This window comes from Aspergillus piperis (assembly GCF_003184755.1).
Source record: "Aspergillus piperis CBS 112811 unplaced genomic scaffold BO85scaffold_1, whole genome shotgun sequence".
Classification (NCBI taxonomy): domain Eukaryota; kingdom Fungi; phylum Ascomycota; class Eurotiomycetes; order Eurotiales; family Aspergillaceae; genus Aspergillus; species Aspergillus piperis.
This window is the reverse complement of record NW_020291591.1, coordinates 1,442,885-1,462,913: the sequence shown is the minus strand read 5'-3', so window position 1 is coordinate 1,462,913 and position 20,029 is coordinate 1,442,885. Positions and strand designations below refer to the sequence as shown.

At 49.8% G+C, this 20,029-nt stretch overlaps 5 protein-coding genes across 5 annotated transcripts; 3 read left to right on the top strand and 2 right to left on the bottom strand.

Moving 5' to 3' along the window:
- Positions 1-151: 151 nt before the first annotated feature.
- BO85DRAFT_444356 (splicing factor u2af large subunit) lies at positions 152-2,722 on the top strand. Its single transcript, XM_025658999.1, has 7 exons — positions 152-358; positions 421-446; positions 504-1,050; positions 1,104-1,717; positions 1,764-2,025; positions 2,072-2,283; positions 2,336-2,722. The coding sequence occupies exons 1-7, from the start codon at positions 331-333 to the stop codon at positions 2,360-2,362; spliced, it is 1,716 nt and encodes a 571-aa protein (XP_025520940.1). The 5' UTR covers positions 152-330; the 3' UTR covers positions 2,363-2,722.
- Positions 2,723-5,552: 2,830 nt separating this feature from the next.
- On the bottom strand, positions 5,553-7,560 carry gprM. The gene is made up of 5 exons (XM_025654143.1): positions 7,338-7,560; positions 7,175-7,270; positions 6,954-7,108; positions 6,763-6,901; positions 5,553-6,703 (listed from the first exon to the last, which is right to left on the bottom strand). The coding sequence occupies exons 1-5, from the start codon at positions 7,411-7,413 to the stop codon at positions 5,667-5,669; spliced, it is 1,503 nt and encodes a 500-aa protein (XP_025520939.1). The 5' UTR covers positions 7,414-7,560; the 3' UTR covers positions 5,553-5,666.
- Positions 7,561-13,844: 6,284 nt separating this feature from the next.
- On the top strand, positions 13,845-15,189 carry BO85DRAFT_410542 (40S ribosomal protein uS15). Its single transcript, XM_025657484.1, has 4 exons — positions 13,845-14,147; positions 14,221-14,253; positions 14,775-14,821; positions 14,886-15,189. Exons 1-4 carry the CDS (start codon positions 13,946-13,948, stop codon positions 15,057-15,059), a joined length of 456 nt encoding a protein of 151 aa, XP_025520938.1. The 5' UTR covers positions 13,845-13,945; the 3' UTR covers positions 15,060-15,189.
- A 35-nt stretch (positions 15,190-15,224) lies between these two features.
- Positions 15,225-17,923, bottom strand: BO85DRAFT_386894 (fanconi-associated nuclease 1). The gene is made up of 2 exons (XM_025656646.1): positions 17,396-17,923; positions 15,225-17,345 (listed from the first exon to the last, which is right to left on the bottom strand). Exons 1-2 carry the CDS (start codon positions 17,896-17,898, stop codon positions 15,308-15,310), a joined length of 2,541 nt encoding a protein of 846 aa, XP_025520937.1. The 5' UTR covers positions 17,899-17,923; the 3' UTR covers positions 15,225-15,307.
- Positions 17,924-18,113: 190 nt separating this feature from the next.
- BO85DRAFT_444350 (DPY30/SDC1 family protein) lies at positions 18,114-19,362 on the top strand. The gene is made up of 3 exons (XM_025658998.1): positions 18,114-18,214; positions 18,448-18,791; positions 18,884-19,362. Exons 1-3 carry the CDS (start codon positions 18,197-18,199, stop codon positions 18,972-18,974), a joined length of 453 nt encoding a protein of 150 aa, XP_025520936.1. The 5' UTR covers positions 18,114-18,196; the 3' UTR covers positions 18,975-19,362.
- Positions 19,363-20,029: the final 667 nt, after the last annotated feature.

The window sequence follows — 20,029 nt, the reverse complement described above, 5'->3', positions numbered from 1 at the left end:
GAAGGCGAATGTGAAAGGCGACGATAATCGCGATAAAGTTGATTCTGCCAGGAAGATTGGCCGACACAGCAGGCGGTCAGGACTCCGCAGACCAGAGGCGCTAACCAAGTCGGACGGGAGTGTCGCCGATCGTCACCTGCGAGTTTTCCCTCCAGCGCAGCTCTTACTTTCTCCCCGATCACCCTGCTTCCATCCTTCGGTGCCATCGAGCTTGCCTTTCGGAGTGTCTGATCGTGTTGGATCTCTCTCCGATAATCATTCGCTGTCCATCCCTTTCGCCACGTGAAACGGGAAAATAAGAGCCAAAGAAATATTGCCGGAGCTTTCAGAATGAACGGCGATACGTACACGTCCAGAGGTGAGCTTTATCTTCACCATATCACTTACTGCTGCGTATAGTGGCTGATAACTATTTCACAGATTCTGGTCGCCCTAGGGACTACTACGTGAGTGAAAATCACACAAGGGTGTATCTGCCCGGAGCTAACTGAAGTGAACGATAGCGCGAAGAGCGTCGCGAGCGCGGCGGCGACAGAGCAGAGAGAGGAGAGAGAAGACGTTCGAGATCCCCCCACTACAGTTCCAGAAGCTCCCGACGCGAATATGAGGTAGATTCGTATTCGTCCAGCCGTGACTACCGCGCCAGAGAACGCGAGGACCGTTATTCTAGCCGCAGAGACGACCGGGAATGGGATCGGGATCGCGGTGACCGTGGTGATCGCGGTGATCGCCGACGCAGAGAATACGAAGATAGACCCTCCCGCCGCGAAAGGGGAGACAGAGATCTGTTCGAGGATAGACCCCGACGGGAAGGCAGGGGAGACCGCGAGCGTGAGCGTGGAGAGCGTGCAGAGCGTGGTGGACGTGGAGATCGCGACCGTGGAGAGCGAGGGGAGCGCAGACGGAGTGCGTCACCTCCTCGAAAGAGGGAGGCTACACCCGATCTCACAGATATCGTGTCGGTTCTGGATCGGAAACGTCGCTTGACGCAGTGGGATATCAAACCTCCGGGCTACGAGAATGTTACTGCCGAGCAGGCGAAGCTGTCAGGTGAGATTGATGTTTCGTTGTTATCTATATGGTCTAATGTAGTTACTTTGCAGGCATGTTCCCTCTCCCTGGAGCCCCCCGACAGCAGCCGATGGACCCCAGCCGCCTTCAAGCTTTCATGAACCAGCCCGCCGGCGGCAACGCGGACACATCTACCCTCAAGCCTTCCAACTCTCGCCAGGCCAAGCGTCTTTTTGTCTACAACATTCCCCAGACTGTCACCGGCGAGACCCTTTTGGCCTTCTTCAACGTCCAGCTCAATGGCCTCAACGTCATCGAGAGCGTGGATCCTTGCATTTCGGCCCAGGTGGCCCAGGACCACTCGTTCGCCCTGCTCGAATTCAAGTCGCCCAATGACGCTACAGTTGCGCTTGCGTTCGACGGCATAGCGATGGAGGAGCACGAAGCTGCTGGCAACGGGGCCGCTAATGGTGCCGCTCAGGGCCTGGAAGTGCGGCGACCCAAGGATTACATTGTCCCTGGCGGAGCAGAGCAGGAATACCAGGAAGGCGTGTTGTTGAATGAGGTTCCTGACTCTCCCAACAAGATTTGCGTGTCCAACATTCCCCACTACATCCCCGAAGAGCCTGTGACGATGCTTCTCAAGTCTTTTGGAGAGCTCAAGTCGTTTGTTTTGGTGAAGGACAGTTCTACGGAGGAGTCTAGGGTAGGTACTTATCAAATGGCTCGAGGAAGTGTACTGACATGAACAGGGCATTGCGTTCTGCGAGTATGCCGACCCCTCAGCAACAACCATTGCGGTGGAAGGTCTCAATGGAATGGAGCTGGGCGATAGACACCTCAAGGTTGTGCGCGCCAGTATCGGAATGACACAAGCTGCCGGCCTCGACATGGGCGTCAACGCGATGTCGATGTTCGCGAAGACGACGTCCCAGGACCTGGAGACCAGCCGCGTGTTGCAGTTGCTCAACATGGTGACACCGGAGGAGTTGATGGACCCTGAGGATTACGAAGGTAAGCTTGCCTGATGCATGGAAGAAGCGTTTGACTAATTGGTTAGAAATCTGCGATGACGTACGCGACGAATGCTCCAAGTACGGCACTGTAGTTGAGCTGAAGGTACCCCGTCCGACAGGCGGCAGCCGACAGTCGCCAGGAGTGGGCAAGATCTTTGTCAAGTTCGACACCGTGGAATCGACGACGAATGCTCTGAAGGCGCTTGCGGGCAGGAAGTTCTCGGACCGGACTGTGGTTACAACCTACTTTTCCGAGGTAAGACCAACCTATTGAGTCAATGGTTTTATTACCTTGCTAACCCGTGCAGGAAAACTTCGACGTCAACGCATGGTAATGTAGGATGGATGGTCTATACACATATCCCCATTTCTTTATATCACTCTATTTTCTTTGTTATCTTTCATTGCCACTTCATGACGCGTAATTGATTCAAGGCCGACAATGCCTGGGGCAGACGATGCAACAATCTGTACTGGAAGTTAAATTTACTGGAGATGGAGGACAGTGGTGGTTGCGATGTGCTTTCAAGTACTGTGTAGGGGTTACGATGTATCATAGCGAATGAACTTGGATCTGACATGCTTGAAGTAATGATTTGGAGGCATTAGTTGTCGAATACCACTGAAGGTCATCCGATGCATCCCAATGCCACATCTTGCTGAGTTAGTTCTATAGTATGAAAACACTATCACAATCTCGACTCCGTCTACTGGTAGTATATATCTACACTGTAAAGAAGCATATCAGGGCGCAGCTGAAGCGACAAGTAGGAGGCATGTTACACAACGGTCAGGAGCATTCCACTGTTTTGTTAGTAGAACAACAAGCTTGTTCATATTGTTATGAATTCAACATTCTAAGCCTCTCAAATTTGTCATATGCCTCGCTCAGGCTATCGTCTCTCTACTCGGTTTGCTGCCGATTGCCATGGCACAGACCCCCAAGCTACTAATACTATATCCGATAAATCCATACCATAATGATAACCGTATGTATGCAGGTTACCCTCTGCGAAGGCATGTATCACGAAGGAGACAGAGTCGGAAATCCCCCGCGAAGTACGGCTGCTATCATGCAATGTGGCTAACATAAACAAGTTTGGGAATGTGAGAGTATCATGGTCGATTCAAGATCCATATATTGTCGACTCTCCTGGGCTGAACAGTCTTTATAACATTACTTTCAATGATCAGTTGGAGAAGATTGCTTGTTATAATACTGCTGATCCGCAGGACAGCTATTAAGGTCACTTATCCATGAGTCCGGGTGGTTCAGTTGTACTGAAAGAAGCTTGGATTCGTGCATGTGCCTTGATTGTTACCGTGATGCTTGGATTGCGATTTTGATTGGTTGGTGTGAGACTATATTAGGTATTTTGATGGCTTGTCCTACAATCGTGAGATGAGACGATAGTAGTTTGGATAAACAATACAGTGTCTAAGTGACTATATATATCTGCTGTGGCATGGAATAATTAGGACCCGGCTATATTGATTACTAGTATGAGCCTATGGGTCGATTTCCAGGTAGGGTTAGTAGAATGTCCTTCATATACACTATAGTATTTACTAGTAAGAGATCTTATACCAGATAATAAGTGATACATTACCTACCTAGTAAGCAGCTACTGCCAATGTCAGATTTATTGGGAAAATCATCCATTATTCTTCATTTATATTCGAGAACCACCCCCAAAATCATCAAACCAAGCGATACTAAGCATGCAATGAACCACTTGCCGAACCCAATCACATATTCCGCTACTAGTACTACGAACAGTTAAGTGTCAGTATCCCTCGGCACAGACATGTTCCCACACGGCAAAACATGCAGAACCCGAGGACGATCGATTTCCTAGTCGATTGAACCCCGAAGGATGATCACTCTGGTCCCCGATGGTTAGCCTGGGTTCTAGCAAAGAAGCGAGTAATTAGTTCCTCGGAAGGTATGCACCGTTGACTCTGTAACTACTTTGTAGATACTTTGAATGTATAGTGGGTATACACATAGTGCTATTAGTCCCCGCACATGTAGAACTTACATTAGTTTATTTTCAACTACACTCATAACTCAATCACACAGTACTAAATACTAGTACTACTCATAAAGATTGATAAGCACTACTCCTGTCATAATAATCCCTCAACTGATGAATCACTACCACGGAGTACTTCGTAGTTACGTTAGTAGTTCTACTCCTCGGCTTAATATACACGAGGTCTGTGCGTCAGGGAAGGATCTCACACCCGCTACCCTACTCCGTACTTACTTACTGCCCTGCCCTTGCTCGGCTGGAATGGAGTACTCCGTTTAGTACCTAGTAGTAAAATAAATTAGAGAATAGTCTGGCCACAGTTCCCCGCGGGGGAGATACTATATTGAGCATTGTTATATATTCTCCGTATGCAGGTCAGTAAGCAGTAAGCAGTAAGCACATGTGTCTTCACTTGCTACTACTAACCCAATGGAATAGTTACAGTCAACATAACTAATCAAACATAACGTAACATGTACACCACAGCTCCTACCTGAACCCGGTGCCTGAATCTACGTTCCAGACAACTTACATATTGATTAAATTTCAAATCTTGAATGAAAAGCATAATCCAGAACGAAAAAAACCAGACAGTCAACCCTACAGCCACCTCACACGGGGCTGACTACCTAATCGGTTTAGTATAACCTACAGGGTTTATATCCATCCATCCATCCGATGCCGGAGTGCCGTGCTATGCCATCAACTACCTCAACTTACCTTGACAAACTACTAAACTCCGAGGATGATGATAACTGTGTGCTTGTGCATCCTGCCTCGGCTTTCATCAATTACAATCACAATCCCGATCCCAACATCCGTGGTGACCGTGTCTGTGCCATACATACACAGGACAAGAACGGATACTCACAGTGATGATCCGATGATCCAACTTCCTCCAAATGAAAGGAAGTATGCAAAAGCAAAGGGCGAACTCATACTAATTGAGTTCGACCAAAAAGGACAAAGATAGTCATGTCAAGTCACTTAACAATGCTACGCTAGAGAAAAGAGGGGGAAAATAAGGCCAAGAGATTCTAGACCGGAGGAGAGAAAAGAAAAGAATTGAATTGAATTTAGTGGTGGCGGTGGTTGGTGGTGGTGCCATCTCCGCTTGTCACTGGCAGTAAGTAATTTACTAGCATTAGTATTAGCCCTGCGGGGGATTCAGATATAACTAGTTACTTTGTAGTTAGTTAGCCGAAAGGATTTCATTATGCTGAGTTTGCTGACTGCGAGACCGTTGGGGAAAGTTAAGGTTTGGGGGTGGACCGGGGTTATTTTTCATCGTTGTACTACCGTAGTGGCATTGCAGGAATGGCTACTAACTAATTACTCTCCTACTGTAAGAGTCATAGAATGTGGAAGGAATTGATGTATGTGTAATGATTCATTTCTTCTTTTTCTTCCTTCTTCTTCTAAGGGTATTGTATACATACAAACATCAATGCATCAGGGTATATAAAAACATCAAATCCAGCCGTAAATAGTTAGCAGTAGTCTCACATCACACAATAATAATAATATAGAGTGGCTTTTCCATGCGCCCCATGCTAACAAAGAAACCTAACCAAACCATATTACAAACGCCAATCCCACTGCATCATATCGACCCCTTCTGTGAATGGCTCTTAGCAAACGTAGCTTCTGGATCCCATTCACGTTCCCCGCCATTCTGCGTTGCGCTGGGTGGTCTCGGAGACGAGAAACTCATCGAGGGCCGTACATAGCGAGCCTCACGGCCATAGTGCTGTCCTCCCTTTGCCTCCGGACTACGGGCACCCATCGTCCGTGCGGGACTCGGGGACCGTACCACTGGCTCAGGGGTCTTATACGGGGGCAGACTTGATCCGGAGATCATCTCGTAAGCGCGAGGATCTGGCGTTCCTCTGCGCGCATCAACAGAGACGAACTCATTGGGTTTTGTAACGCGGGCTTTGAAGAACTCGGCCCAACCGACGAAGATAGAAGGACGGGCGTAGAGGACGAAGTTCCAGAAGCCGACCGTCGCCAGTAGAATCAGGACAGCGAGGAGGGTAGCTTTGTTCGGGACGATAGCTTCGGCTTCACTGTAACATTTCTGGATGTTGCCTTGAGTTTCGACGAGACAGGTGAGCCAGGGGGTGGCGAGTTTCATATTAGCGACGGTGGAGGTGAGATGGTTATCCATTTTGATGAAGACGACGGCGAAGAAGATGACGTTGGTCAAGATGACGAGGACCAGGGCGACACCGCGCCATTGGAGTTGCAGGACGCGGCGGACGCGACGGTAGGCTTGACGGGCTGTGACGGTGCGGACGCTGGCGGAGTAGGAAGGGAGACCGGAGCTGGTGGTGGAGGTTTCCTCGTCATAGATGGATTTGATGTAGATGTAGATGCAGTACACGAGGGTGGCGAATTGGAGGAAGAGGGATGCTCCGCCGAATGCGACGACGGGCGCCCAGTAGTCTCTGTTGCTGTCGTGGACGTTGATGTGGCAGACGGTGCCGAAGCGGTAGGATACTCCAGTCAAAATGAGCATCTCAGTCAGGCCGACGGCGGGGATACCCCAGCCTAGGATGAGTGCTGTCCACATGAATTTCGGACCGAGCATGATTTCCCAGCAGACTTGGAGGTGGAAGGCTAGTGTGCGGATGAAACCTGTAGTCGCTGGTTAGCGGTTGTTGCTGGTGGTGGTGGTGGATGGTGTAGAGGCATACTGAATACGACGCATACCCAGCCTCCGAAGAGGAGCAGGGCCCCGGTAAACGCGCATGACAAGTCAGTGTGCATGTCATTGGGGGTGATTTGGTTGTAGCATTGCTCCGGTTTGACTCCTAGCGGGATGATGAAGGCGATCTGGGAATCGAGTCAATACAGGGCAGTTGATTCGCGATGGCAGTCTACCCACCTCCATACAGCAGATTCCCAGGGTGAAGCAGATGCTCAGGTAATGACGATGCGTCCATTTTGGGGGCAGCACGGCGAATGATACCAGGAGGAAGATGCACAGGGGCAATGTAGCGACACCAAGCCAACTGGCGACCTTGGTTTGGGAAATCAGTTCTGGATGCGACAGTTTCTTGTTAGCTAAGATTCTCGAATACTGGCAGCAGGTAGCAGTGGACTTACTTTCGCCATAGGTCCATTCTGCCAACGGGCATGGAAGACAGCAAGAGACCTTGCCATGCTCTGTGGTAAGCTCCTCACAAAACCGTCCATCAATGACTGCAACGAAGCACACGATCAGTTCTGTCACCGGCAATTGGGTCCACACTAGCAAGGGATAGCGTACATCCACCTTTCGATGGGAACAGTGACTCCTGGAGGAAAGGAGTCGGACAATATCCAGACAATGTTTCGTTGGCCATAGTGGTAGGAATCTTCGTGAATATGCGACGGATGCGATAGAGGCCCGGAGAGGGTCATGTCCTGTCCTTCGGGGCAAACGAGTGGCGGGATTATCGATAATACTATACTAGTGACTGTGCCAGGCGTGGTTACCCCGCGCAAGAGGCTCACGGCCGTGGAACGATTGATATCGATCGAACAGACAGCCTTGTGATTTATTGCATAATACTAGTAGGAAGAGAGGGGAGCAAGAGGCAGGTGGGCGCGGACGGACATGGGGGGGTGGGAAGGCTGATCAGATATACTAACTACGAGCTAGGGCAATGGATGATGTACCGACGACCAGAAAGATGGTACCGTTCTGGGTACCACTAGAGGATTGGTTGGGGCAATGGTCATGAACTGATAGGAGGTCCGTTCACACAAGAGCAACGCAGCGTCGCCATAGTCTGGGACGTCGCTCATTGGGTTCTGACGATAGACGGTGGAATTCCCCTCCATGGCTCGGAACGGCGAGAGAGAGACTACGGTAAGGTTTGGCACCAGGGGCATTGATGGGCTTGGTGGAGTCGCTGCAATCCATTCGACTCGCTTCGTGCGACAACGCCCATTCTGGGCAAAGAGAGACAGAGGGAGCGAGTCCCAAGTTCCGTCGGGGTTCCAATTGACTGGGAGGCGCAGAGGCAGTAAAGAAAATCGAAAAACCAATAATAAAATTAAAAAGGAAAGTGAGCTAGTGAGTAGCATCGGGGACCAGGTGGAATCAGGAGAGGAAGGAAACGAACGAACGAGAGGCCTGGGAGACGGTGGTAGGGCAAAAGACCACGAGCGGGGAATCAGATGCCGTCGCCGCGGACGTTGGTTGACTTGGGTTGATTCTGGTTGACACTGGCTTCGACGCCAGGATTCTAACGCCTTTGGGTAAATTGGCGATGTCTGCATCTGCATGGATCGGAGTGATTTCGTCTTGCTGATTGGCCGTCGAAATACCGACTGGACCTGCGCCGTAGCCTCTTGCTGGGCCTTTTCGTTTAGATACTGCTTCCTTAACGGAGTCGGCTACTTAGTTGCTGGCTGGAAGAGGGGAGACCCACCCAGCCATCCATGGATCTCTCGGGGGAGGCTTCCATAATTCTCTTAGTGATGAGATAGTGAGCCATTGATTCCTCTCGGGGTATGAAACTCACTAGTCTAGGCTATCTTTTTTGAGGGGGCAAGTCATCCTAAACATTAGTTGACAAGTTATCCGCCGCCTCTTCCTGCGTGTGCTGTTTTAGGGCACGATAACAATCCCATTATTATCCAGTCTTTTGCTGCAATAATGGGGATCTGACTGCGTCCCCATTTTCGGGCAGGAGTTGCTCTACGAAATTTTCATATCTCGTATATTATGGAGCACATCACATCGTCCCTACTGCAGGATGATTATTGGCCAATGTTAAGGATTTCATTCCCACAATCCCTCGGGAGGTAAACATTTAGGATTTCTTGGACTGGCCAACAGCCTGCAGGAGGGCAAAAAACTCAGCAACCATCCGCGTACCTTACAGTGAGTGCCTCTGCTTAGTGCGTCGGAGGGGCTTCGTATGCAGGCAGGGGTGGAAAGGCACTTCGATCAACCTCCACTATACCCGAACCAGCAACCTTCCCAGCCACTAGAAGACTCATCCTGGTCGTTTTGAGTTCGACCGGCTTCGCACGAGTGTCGCGACGATTACTGCCTGTATCCATCGTAGTCTGCAGTAGGCCAGTAGCTCTTGCCCCTGGGTGAGGGTCGACCTGCCACGAGACTCTAAACACCCCATAGCCGGGTTTTGACTCGATAGTGGTTCCATGGGAATTGAATGGTCTTTCTGTGGTCACGTTACATGACTCCCAGGATTCACTCTGTGCTATGTTGCAGTTATCTTGGTTGTTTTTTGCTTGCTTTACCCCCTGGTCTCTCAATCTTGAGCCATCTGATACCTGGTGTGACTCAAAACAAAGGAGATCTGCCATCTGTGCCCCTGACTGTGTAGCCACGGACTTCAGGGACAAAAAGGTCCACTCCTGAACACAATCATCAGCCAAGTAAAGTACTTTTAGTAACCCAGCACGTAAGCACAGGAGTAATGCAACTCAACAACGACGCCTCTGTCGCACCGCCATCGTCATCGGCACGGGCATCAATTGCAAAAACCCCTCCACATACCGTGTATAATCTATATCGATGCCCCAGTGGCGGCGGGCGCATGGACCAACCGACTCCTCTAGTAATACTACATCGTGCCGCGACCGCTGGACTTGTGTCCATCGCCATCGAGGTTGCATCCATTCCTCGAACTGCCACACGGACCTGCATCCAGTCTGCCGTAGCCGCATATCGGGACCAGTTAGTGCAGGTTCATCATCCCCAACAAACCCTCATCGCTAAACAGATGGTCTAGATATCCCGTTGCGCGGGAAGTTGCCGCGGGTCTGATCGACGTCAACCTTCTTCTTGTTCGTTAAGCAATTCACGGTAGTTGAAGTCTACCGAAGGGGACCTTCCCTCGTCCGGCTAAATTTAGGGCATCCACGCCCCGGCACCGAAGCCTGGTAAACTAGTTTAGCTTCCCCTTCTTAGCTGCCTGGAGCTTTTGCGTGATCCAGTATGGATTGACGTTCCTCTAGCCTAGTTCCGATTGATAGAAGTGGGTTTTGCACATCAGCATTGATCGACTGCGGTAGTGTTTAGCTATCACTCTTCAGGAAGAACCTTGGGAACATTGGAAACTGGGTAGCGAGATTCGGTAGACCAAGCTTTTGAGAAGGGGGTATGATTATTTCCCACATTGGGTAATGTGAACAGAGAGCGAGCCAGCTGTTTGATGCAGGACTGGGTATATACCGATCTTCAATCTTTCGGTGGAATCTACGGGCGGGTGCTAGATTTTTGTCGATTTCGCTTCTTCCCACAATCCCATTGTTCGTTCAGCCTATGGACTCGTGTATCTCTATCTCAAACACCGACCAGGAGATGGTCAGCTAGCTGGCTTACTCCATAGTCCTCACCATCTACTCCGTACACCACGACATGACAGACGTAACCACACGTGGAGAATTTCTATAAATGGCTTTGGCAATAATAGGAAATAAACATTTGCCACATTCTCTTCGCGGCTTCTAGTCTTGAGTTAAAAGTACATGACTTAGCTAGATTACAAAGTTTTTCAAAATTCCCACTTGGATGGGGCCTTTTGCGACAAAGTGTTTCGCTTGGCTATCTTGCCCTCTACCCGAGTCTAGAATAGCTACCAACTAACTAATTAGTTAGTTACTCCATAGCACTGACTAAGTTTGCCGGGTGGATGAAACTGTCAGTCTCCAATTATGCCTCCATCCCGTCCATCGGCATTGCTCCCGCGCATCCCGCAATACGAGAGATTAACTTAACTCTGTCGATACTAAGTTATAGCTTAACCAGAGTTGCACGGGAAGTATCTCGATGTCTTTGCAGACGCCATCGATTCTCGTATCGAAGCTTCGTCGTGGAACTTTCCATCCAGAGTATACTTCGTGTCTTTTCCGCGGATTCTTGATTAGACTTTCCCAATCGGGTTTTTGCTATTGAATTCAAATTCATCTCCTGGAAAGTATGTCGCTATCTTGGTAGTTGGTAGATTTGTATGAGTGATTTCTGGTCTATCATAGACTAGTGGGCAGTGCCATGCAGGTCTGGCAGCTATCTAATACAACCTATGTAGTATAATCAAGGAGTTTTTTCTGGCCTACGCAGTACTTTTACATCCGTATGGTGGCAGCAAAAGCAATGCATTGCTAGTGAAACAACTAAAGTACAGACTATGGGAAATTCTGATAGTTAGTCCTTTCTCCCCGGTGACTTTGATATACTAATGAGACGATCACTACTAGTATCTACAGACACACAATAAGCAACAAACAATACGAGATGCACGCAAGAAGAGATCCCTTTGTACCCCTGACGAAGAGAATTCAAATTCTCCTACTTGCTTATTATGTTTGGAAACTATTCCCCCGGAAGGAATCCAGTAGTAAGCCGGGACTACCTGCACTATAGCTCATAGGGCTGTCAGAACAAAACCTCGCCGGCCAAGCCAGTTGACAGGAGACGAATCAGCAAAATGGGAGGGAAATCAATCATCCAACTGGTCGTCCGTTGGACATCCTCTCAGCTATCTGTGATGTCTGTGCTACCTCTCACTCTCGAGTTTTGACTGGTGTACCTTTGTATACGGTCAGCTCTACTAGCGGGGCAAATCAGCCCGCAGAACAGCAGCGACCGTGAAATACCAACAGGTCATGCGATAAAGGCAAAGACATGGCGCACATCGGGACTCGGATGCCGCAAGAGGCAATTCTCACTCTCGGCCCCCCAGCATATCCCAGCGATCCATCTCAGATCCCGCACAAAGTATCTAGCCCGTGCAACTGCGCCATCACTTGTGGATGAACGGGGCAAGCCAATCAGTCGCTGCCATCCAGCAGTGACGGTGACGGGGGCGATCATAGGCTCATCACCAGCTGACCGGTCACAACGCGTGGAGACCGACGCTCACTTGCGGTACCCACGATCTCACTTCTCCGTCTAATGCTATGGATCTCTCATTGCTGAATGGTGATACATACGGGGCTCAGCTTGCCCTTGCACTTGCCCCTCTCCGCGCCGTGCCCTGGAGTCGGTCGCACTCGGCCGTCTGATTTGGCGATCTCTGGGATCAGACGTCAACGCACAGCTCATGGAGTGGTCGAATCATGGACCTGGATCGCCTCCAAGTTTATGGTCCCTGGTCTAGACTTGCATATTCTCCAGTCTATGGAGTACTTACGGTGTACAGAGTATAGTGTTACTGATCTCGCACAACACGGAAGATGGCCGCTTCTATCGTACAAACAAAGTACGATTCGATCTTATTCTCCTCGTTTCGAACACAAACGTGTTGCTGATACCCACTTGCCTGCTTTTTTGCTCTACAACCGGCGGTCACATCAGGTGGGTTTGGATGAAGCCTTTCAGTGACTCAACCATCACTACCAACGGCTGGTGTCCACAGCCCACTATTGCTACTGCTGCTAGGATGACACATCGCCAATCCACAACGCAGGCTTCCATGCCCAAGCGAATGGTCGTCTTGGCTTCAAATATGCACACAGAATAATACCGTGTAGCTAGTTGGCTAGGGCTTACGCTTACGCTTATGCGGGTCTACTGTTGTTTCGGAGTTGCTGCACGAGGCAGACAACCGGATAGACAGACAAATCGCATCATGACTACCTATCTATCTACAGGATGTTCGCACCAACACTTGATGCACGTCGCAGAGCAGACCATGGTTCGTCCGTCTGCGCGTCTATGTGAGTTGATTTGGAATTATGATGGACAAATCACACTATGTCGTCGAATTTTCTAGGGCGTCGCGCGGAAAACACTGAAAAATCCAGGAACCCGATAACAGCATGTGGGGAGAGAGTTGCGATGTTAAAGCAGATGCACGAGGATGTCTTGAAAGCGATGCCTCGTTGCGGTGTGATACTGCTTGCATTTGCTTGACACTGATGGAGATGTGCAGCTATGATGACTTGCCCGCTGGATGATGGATGCAGAGCTTTACGAAGAGGCTGCGTGATTCTCTTCAAAGCAGTCTTTGCGACCCTGAAATGGCTCATCGTGTAGAATGCATTGCCGATGCCATCGCAGTATTCAGTAATGTAAAGCTTCAGCACGACAGGACTCTCAGCGATAGCAGTGGGCAGATATCCCGTCGGCCTGCATGCTCAAGACATTGTCTGGCCAATCCTCTACATTCCTGTACATTTACAATATGGGATCGCGCGACTCCATGATCTGCACGAGCAGGAAAACACCGTAGTTCTATTGAATAATATGAATTCATTGATATATGACTATAAAGCCCATCTCTCGACACCAGAATACCCTCGATTCAAAAAATTGGCAACCTATCTTGATGCGAGTTAGCACTATGCGTCTCAACTCCCATGACATAACATTTTGCGAAATGAAAGGATATCAGAAGTCCATTTAGATCATCGAGATAGACCGAAGCCTATCTCTGACATAAGAGGTACCAGAAAAATAAAAAGTAAGGTGTGTTTCATCCTGTAAAGCAGAGCAGAGGGCAAAAAAAACATAGGAGTAAAAACTAACCTGAAGGTCAAATTTGCCAGTAATGTAGCTGTATCAATTAGTCGATCACCATATAGCCGAAATTTGAAGAAATCAGAGCATCATAAACTCTGCAGCAGCTCAAAGCAGCTCACTGGCATACCACAAGAAACAAAATCCCAAGACTCACAAAAAGTCAAAACGGAGCTTAAAAAGCTCCGGAAAGAAAAAAATAAGCGAACCCAACTCCCACATCACATGACCATACCCACAACAATACCAGCAAATCTGGATCCCACGTGACCCACGATCGCAAAATCCACCCAACGAAAAAATAACCTCGTCCTCCTCGAACTTTTCGATACTCGACCAGCTCACTCACAACCCGTTCGACAACCACCCCCCGTCAACACCACCAATCAATCAAAATGGGTCGCCTTCACTCTAAGGGAAAGGGCATTTCGTCCTCCGCTCTCCCCTACTCTCGCACTCCCCCGAGCTGGTTCAAGGCTTCCACCGAGCAGGTTGTTGAGCAGATCTGCAAGCTCGCCAAGAAGGGTGCTACCCCCTCCCAGATCGGTGTTGTCCTCCGTGACAGCCACGGTGTTGCCCAGGTCAAGACTGTCACTGGTAAGAGCCCCTCTTCTGGATTATTCGAAAAGCAAGGGTTGGGAAAGGATACTAATATATGGAATGTGAATAGGTAACAAGATCCTCCGTATCTTGAAGTCCAACGGTACGACACCACCGACAAATTATTCCCTTTCACCAGTCGCACCAGTTGCATGAGCATGTTTGTGGATGTGAACATGGCAGGAATGGGCGCGAGCAGAGCAGCAGCAGCCAGGACCCGGATTGGAATATATCCGGCGATTCGATTCGAGTTATTGATGGACAACCGATACGATATATATTCTGCACGAAAGTGAAGAAGAAGAGGGACAAGAGAATGAGGTTGAAACATACCCGGAATCGTTCTCGCACTCTACTCCGTATCGACATGCACACTCGCAAACCCACAGTCGCAATCGCAATCGCAGCAATCCCGGCTCTCTCTCTCTCTCTCTGCCTCCCACCATCTGTACACCACACACACATACCACAACATGTCCATAAAACTGGAGGGCACCAGAAGTCAAACTTCCAACCCCACAATCTCGCAGAAATGCAGTTGGGAAGTTAGAAGTTTCCTTTTGCGTGATCCCGTATGCCTCTGCTTGGTCAAACCACAGGCTGACAGAGTGATTTTTACAACAGGCCTTGCCCCCGAGCTCCCCGAGGACCTGTACCACCTCATCAAGAAGGTATGTCACCCCCATTTCCCCTTTCCAACCATATCAAACGAGATGCTAATAAATATTGGTTTAGGCCGTCGCCGTCCGCAAGCACCTTGAGCGTAACCGCAAGGACAAGGACAGCAAGTTCCGCCTGATTCTCATCGAGTCTCGTATCCACCGTCTGTCTCGTTACTACAAGTCCGTCGGTGTCCTCCCCCCCACCTGGCGTTACGAGTCCGCCACTGCTTCCACCCTCGTCGCTTAAGCGCGTGCACATCTTCTTTGTGCGGGGTTAGAAGTTGTTGTGGTGAAGTGGCTGTCGTTGTGGTTGATTGGGTCGATCTGGAAAGGGTTGATTCCGTCGATAGTCATGAAATAAAAATTTATGACCACACACCTATCTTTCTCTTTTCAATTATCGTAGATGTTTACTGTAGTAGATGTATGTATCTTTCCCATCTTCTATATACGTAGTATATATATACGTAGCACTGTACATATATATCATATATGTCACGACCGTATAACCTCCTTAGCAACAACATTACAAACCTCCACCCTCACCCCCGCACTCGCCAATACATGAATCCATAATCTCTGCGAATCACTCAACCGATCATTCGCCGACTTGACTTCCACGAACATCACCTCTCCGTACCCTTCTTTCCCCTTACCATTACCATCACCATCACCATCACTCTTACCCTCCTCCCCATCATACACCCTCCAAACCAACAAATCCGGCACCCCACCCCCACGAGCCTGATACTCCTGGGCAACGACCCTACAAACAGCGGCGAGGGCCTCACCGGGAAAACATCTAACGATCTGAACCAAATCATCCAACTCAAAGGACCAATCGAGGCCAATCGCGCACGTCTGGCGCGGGGATTGCTCCGCATAGACAGCGCGAATCAGCCGCTCCGACTCGCCGTTGGTGATTTCCACCAGCCGGTGGTTTATCTGTGAGAGACGGGTCGGGTAGAAGGCGTCGGTGTGGAGATCGAGCGGGCTGGTTTGAAAGGGCGTTTGGAAGACGTTGGGGACGTAGGTGTAGAGGATGTCGTAGAAGAGGTAGGTGAACAGGGTTCTGATGATGCCTCCTTCGGAGTGGTAGCCCTTCCAGCCACGATCCCGGTACCAGCTTAGGCACATGCTTTCGACGCGGCATTCGCCGCCGTCGCGGGGGTCGAGCCAGATGGTGGGGCGGCCGCGTTTGGAGGAGGTGGTGATAGTAGGGGTGGTGGCGGTGTCAGCTGGGGTTGAGGGTTGGGTTTGGGTTGGCTCATCACGCTCGATCTGGATACCCTCGATCGTGCGTTCCGCGGGTTTGGCCAGTCTGACGTGCCCGAAGTCGTGCTGTTCGCGTTTCACGACCTTGAGGGCTCTTTCGAGCTTGGTGATACGTTTTTGGAGGTCATAGTGGTAGATGAGATGGCAGTCTGGGTCCTGCAGGCCTGTTTCACAGGTTTGGAGGGCGATGCGGCGCCAGTGCTTGCGCTGGACTTCTTCGCTGCGTCCTTCGGAGGGTTTCAGTGCCCAGAGGTAGTGTTCTTCGAGGAGGGCTTTGCGCTGGTACCATGCGCCGCGGCGGGCGGCGTGGAAGAGGCGCTGGGTTAGGAGTTCGGAGAGGAGACGGTGCTCCTCTTCGTGCTCTTTGAAGCGGCCCAGGGGGTGGAGGCCTTTGTGGATGATGCGAGTGTATACCCATGCTGGGGAGAAACGGCGGAGGTAGGCGCCTTCATTGTAATCGTAGATGGTGTCTTCTTTTTGTTGTTCTTGGTGGAGGAGGGTTTTCCACCGGGGATAGACTTTGTAGGCGAGGTCTTTGACCTGGGTTAGCAGTTCGACGGTGGGAGTGCCGTTGAACTCGAGGAGGTTGTCGATTTGGTATTGAGTGCGCAGGGCGGATTCGAATTCTAGGAGGATCTCCCGCGAGGGGAAGATGGAGTTGGTTCGACAGACTACGTATTCTGGGAAGTTTCTGCGGGAGATCTTGGCTAAGATGATGGTAGTGAGTGATTTCTCGGTCCATTCGGTGGACCGATAGAAGACTAGATGGACTCGTTCGAATAGAGCACGAGGGCCGGAGGCCAGTCGGATGCAGTCGCCGGTGTAGTCGAGGATCTTCTGGATGAAGTGGTCGTCTCTGTTGTTGCCGTTGGATTTACTGTTCCAATCGAGGCCCGTCTGTTTCTGACTTGATCGTTGTAGAGCGGTTATGAGCTCTTTCTTACTCTTTCCCGTTACTTTGGCGTCTCTGGCGAGCGTTTTCAACTCGTCGAGTAATAAGAGCGAGGACGCTTCTTCCAGCGTGGTAATCTGATCCATTTCCTCGGCGAATTTGAACTCGCCATCTTGACCCAAGACGGAGCTCGTATCGACAGGGACGGTGCCATCTGTGGAATTCCCATCCTCAGATGTCGATGGAAGATTGCGAGCGCGGCGCAGTTCAGCTACAACTCGAGGCATGTCCGCAATATCCGAGTAGTAGCCTAGCCGATTAACGCGGTGCCAGGCAGAGGTCTTGCGGAGGAATAGACGCACATACCTACACAATCAGCTTCAAAAATTTTACAAGTATGACCCAGGTAGACATACAAATACTGAGACTCATAGTCCAGTTCTCGCCACTGCCTGAACACTTCCATCTCCGCCTTATCAAAGAGATGCGCCTCCTCATCCAGCACAGTCTCCAGTGCCAGATTGAACGCATCCACGTAGATAGAACTCCGACCCTTCCGCCATGTACCATCCCTCAATCTCTGCCGGAGGTCCGGCTCCTTCTCGTCGTCAGCTGCGCGCGAAGCTTCATATTCCTCGATTGCGCGATTGTCTGCCTGGATGGCAGGCAGGGAGGACTCGAGTTCGGTTTGGCTGTTTGGTGGTACTTCGGAGTCATCTCCAGCAGCCCCAAACCCAGCTTCAACAGGAATTGGATTGTAATCTAGTCGCTCCGGCAGCGGTGTTTCAGAGGACTTTATCAGCGGACTATCAGACGAGTCGGGAGTGTCTTTCTCATCGCCGGTGTCAGTCTCTTCCTTGGTGGTTTTCATGCGCTTTGCGGAAGGACGAAAAGTGTCCCAGTAGTGCAGCAGGGACATGCTGCAGCCCGAGCAGCAGTTACTACCACATAGTCTGCAATGATAGCCTCTCCAGCGGCATCTTTCGTTACAGGAAAAGAACGTGACGCGGAAAGACACGAAGTCACCTGACCACTATATCTCGATTCGGACAAGCATCATGTCTACTTTGCACTGTTTGCACTGATGCTGATGTTGCGAAGCACGAGATGAAGCACATGCAGTCAGCAGGGCCAATTTCATCATCGAATATAATCCCACATCTCTCAAATATCATATCGAAATTACAAGCATATTAGTTCCAGACAAATATAAAACCATGGCCGATGACAACGCGGTAAGAAACAACCCAGAACTGCCAGGAACCACACAGCACAGTACAACTCTCCGTCGCGATCCCCACAGGCGGAGCAGTTGCAACAACTTGCTCCGCTTTTGTTTTACTTCTGTCTTGAATTTCTTAAATTTGTCTCCCATTAACCAAATGCACCTCAATTGACATTTACAATTCTATTTATTCTCATTGTTCAACCACTTTCTTTCATTCACTAAAATTGTCTCCTCCTCCAGCAGGCAACAGCAAGAACATCCGAACCCCAACCTCAACCTAATCCTCCACCACCACCATCTACTACTTCTACTACCACCACTCCCTTCCCTCCCCAAAACCAACAACCATCATCACAACCACAACCACAACCACACCCACATCTTAACCCCGAAAAAGACAAAATCATGGCTTCCGACTCTGCTGCAAACACCCCCGGTGCCGACTCCGCCGCTGCAACTCCCTCCGCCACCACCACCACCACCACCACCCAAGTGCGTCCCGGCGGCGCCCCGATTAGAAGATACATGAATGAGAAGATTGTGCCGCATCTTCTTGATGGGATGACGGTCGTTGCGAAGGAGCAGTGCGTATACCATGATACCTCCTGATTGTATCCGATCCAAGTGAAGATCCTAGTAAGGATGCGAGCTAACGGTGTCTATAACATGATGATAGACCACCCAACCCCCTCCGCGTCCTCGGCGAATACCTCATCCAGAAGAGCAATGAAATCGAACAGCAGGGTGTTTCGAAGACTCCCGAGTAGACGTTCTTGTTCAATCGACCATTGGTGCTGATCCGTGATGTGTTACACGAGACGATCAACGAGCTCTTACCACCATCCCATACTATCTAAGGTGGAATAAAGGCTGGCTCAGATTTCAGTGGACGCAAACATAAAAACATCAATATGTGCTGCTGTACGTGAAGAGACTACTTTCAAGGTTCATCTCATCTACATAAGAGCAACAAGGAGGAGATGATGGATGGATGCTGATCTGGTCTAGCCTACTCTAGTCGTTCAGTCTGATACGCACCCCCACAAAGATAGACCGAATCGTTGGGTTTTGGATAGCTTAGACATACGGGGGAGTTGCTTGCTCGCTAGCTATGGGTTCTCATTTCTTGGGGCAGTGAGTGAGTGTATCCTCGATTGTATGGTGCTATCTATTTGGCTCAATGGGGTGGAGATAATGCGGCTATGAGGATATGATTTGGATGGAAGTGTACGATTAGCTTGGTGGCTAAATATCTGTTGTCTTGGAAATATTAGGCACGGGTGTGCTTGTGGGTAGGGCGGTCACTGGAGACTGCATGTTACCTAGATACTAGACATCGGATAAGACTCTTGCTTACACGTCTATATTCTCTCTACGCCCCAAACGAGGGTTCAAATTCTCCATGTAAGGTATGGAATGCTACAAGGGAGCACAGCGAGAACCAATCTGAAACAGAACGAATTTATTCCCTAGTCCCAAACGCAACGGAAATATCTATGCAACAACAGATATCAAGCATGCTGCCCTGCAGTTAGCCATTATGAGATGATGGTGGGAAAGAAACGGAGAGGAAAGATAAAGAAGAAAAAGGACAAGAGACACCCGTAGATGTCCCCTGCTCTCAACCTAGGTCAATCAGAGCATAGTAGCATTCTGATATTCATATTTCCAATCAGTCTCAGACCGATCGAACCTACCTCAATCCCCACCCCTTCCATATGGCCGGATTATCGATTGCACCGGGGGAGAAAAAGTACCGACGCCCGGAATTACAGGGTCCACTTGTTTGCTGCTGCCATCGGATTGGCTCTATTGCGAGAAT

Coding starts and splice junctions, on each gene's coding strand:
- BO85DRAFT_386894 (XM_025656646.1), bottom strand. CDS start 17,898: ATGTCCCTGCTGCACTACTGGGACACTTTTCGTCCTTCCGCAAAGCGC. Junction 17,346..17,395: donor GACTATGAGTCTCAGTATTT/GTATGTCTACCT, acceptor CTGATTGTGTAG/GTATGTGCGTCTATTCCTCC.
- BO85DRAFT_444350 (XM_025658998.1), top strand. Junction 18,792..18,883: donor ACGGTCGTTGCGAAGGAGCA/GTGCGTATACCA, acceptor ACATGATGATAG/ACCACCCAACCCCCTCCGCG.
- BO85DRAFT_410542 (XM_025657484.1), top strand. CDS start 13,946: ATGGGTCGCCTTCACTCTAAGGGAAAGGGCATTTCGTCCTCCGCTCTC. Junction 14,148..14,220: donor CCAGGTCAAGACTGTCACTG/GTAAGAGCCCCT, acceptor GAATGTGAATAG/GTAACAAGATCCTCCGTATC. Junction 14,254..14,774: donor CCGTATCTTGAAGTCCAACG/GTACGACACCAC, acceptor TTTTTACAACAG/GCCTTGCCCCCGAGCTCCCC.
- gprM (XM_025654143.1), bottom strand. CDS start 7,413: ATGGCCAACGAAACATTGTCTGGATATTGTCCGACTCCTTTCCTCCAG. Junction 7,271..7,337: donor GTTCCCATCGAAAGGTGGAT/GTACGCTATCCC, acceptor GCTTCGTTGCAG/TCATTGATGGACGGTTTTGT. Junction 6,704..6,762: donor CTGGGTATGCGTCGTATTCA/GTATGCCTCTAC, acceptor CAGCGACTACAG/GTTTCATCCGCACACTAGCC.
- BO85DRAFT_444356 (XM_025658999.1), top strand. CDS start 331: ATGAACGGCGATACGTACACGTCCAGAG. Junction 1,051..1,103: donor CGAGCAGGCGAAGCTGTCAG/GTGAGATTGATG, acceptor GTTACTTTGCAG/GCATGTTCCCTCTCCCTGGA. Junction 2,284..2,335: donor TTACAACCTACTTTTCCGAG/GTAAGACCAACC, acceptor TAACCCGTGCAG/GAAAACTTCGACGTCAACGC.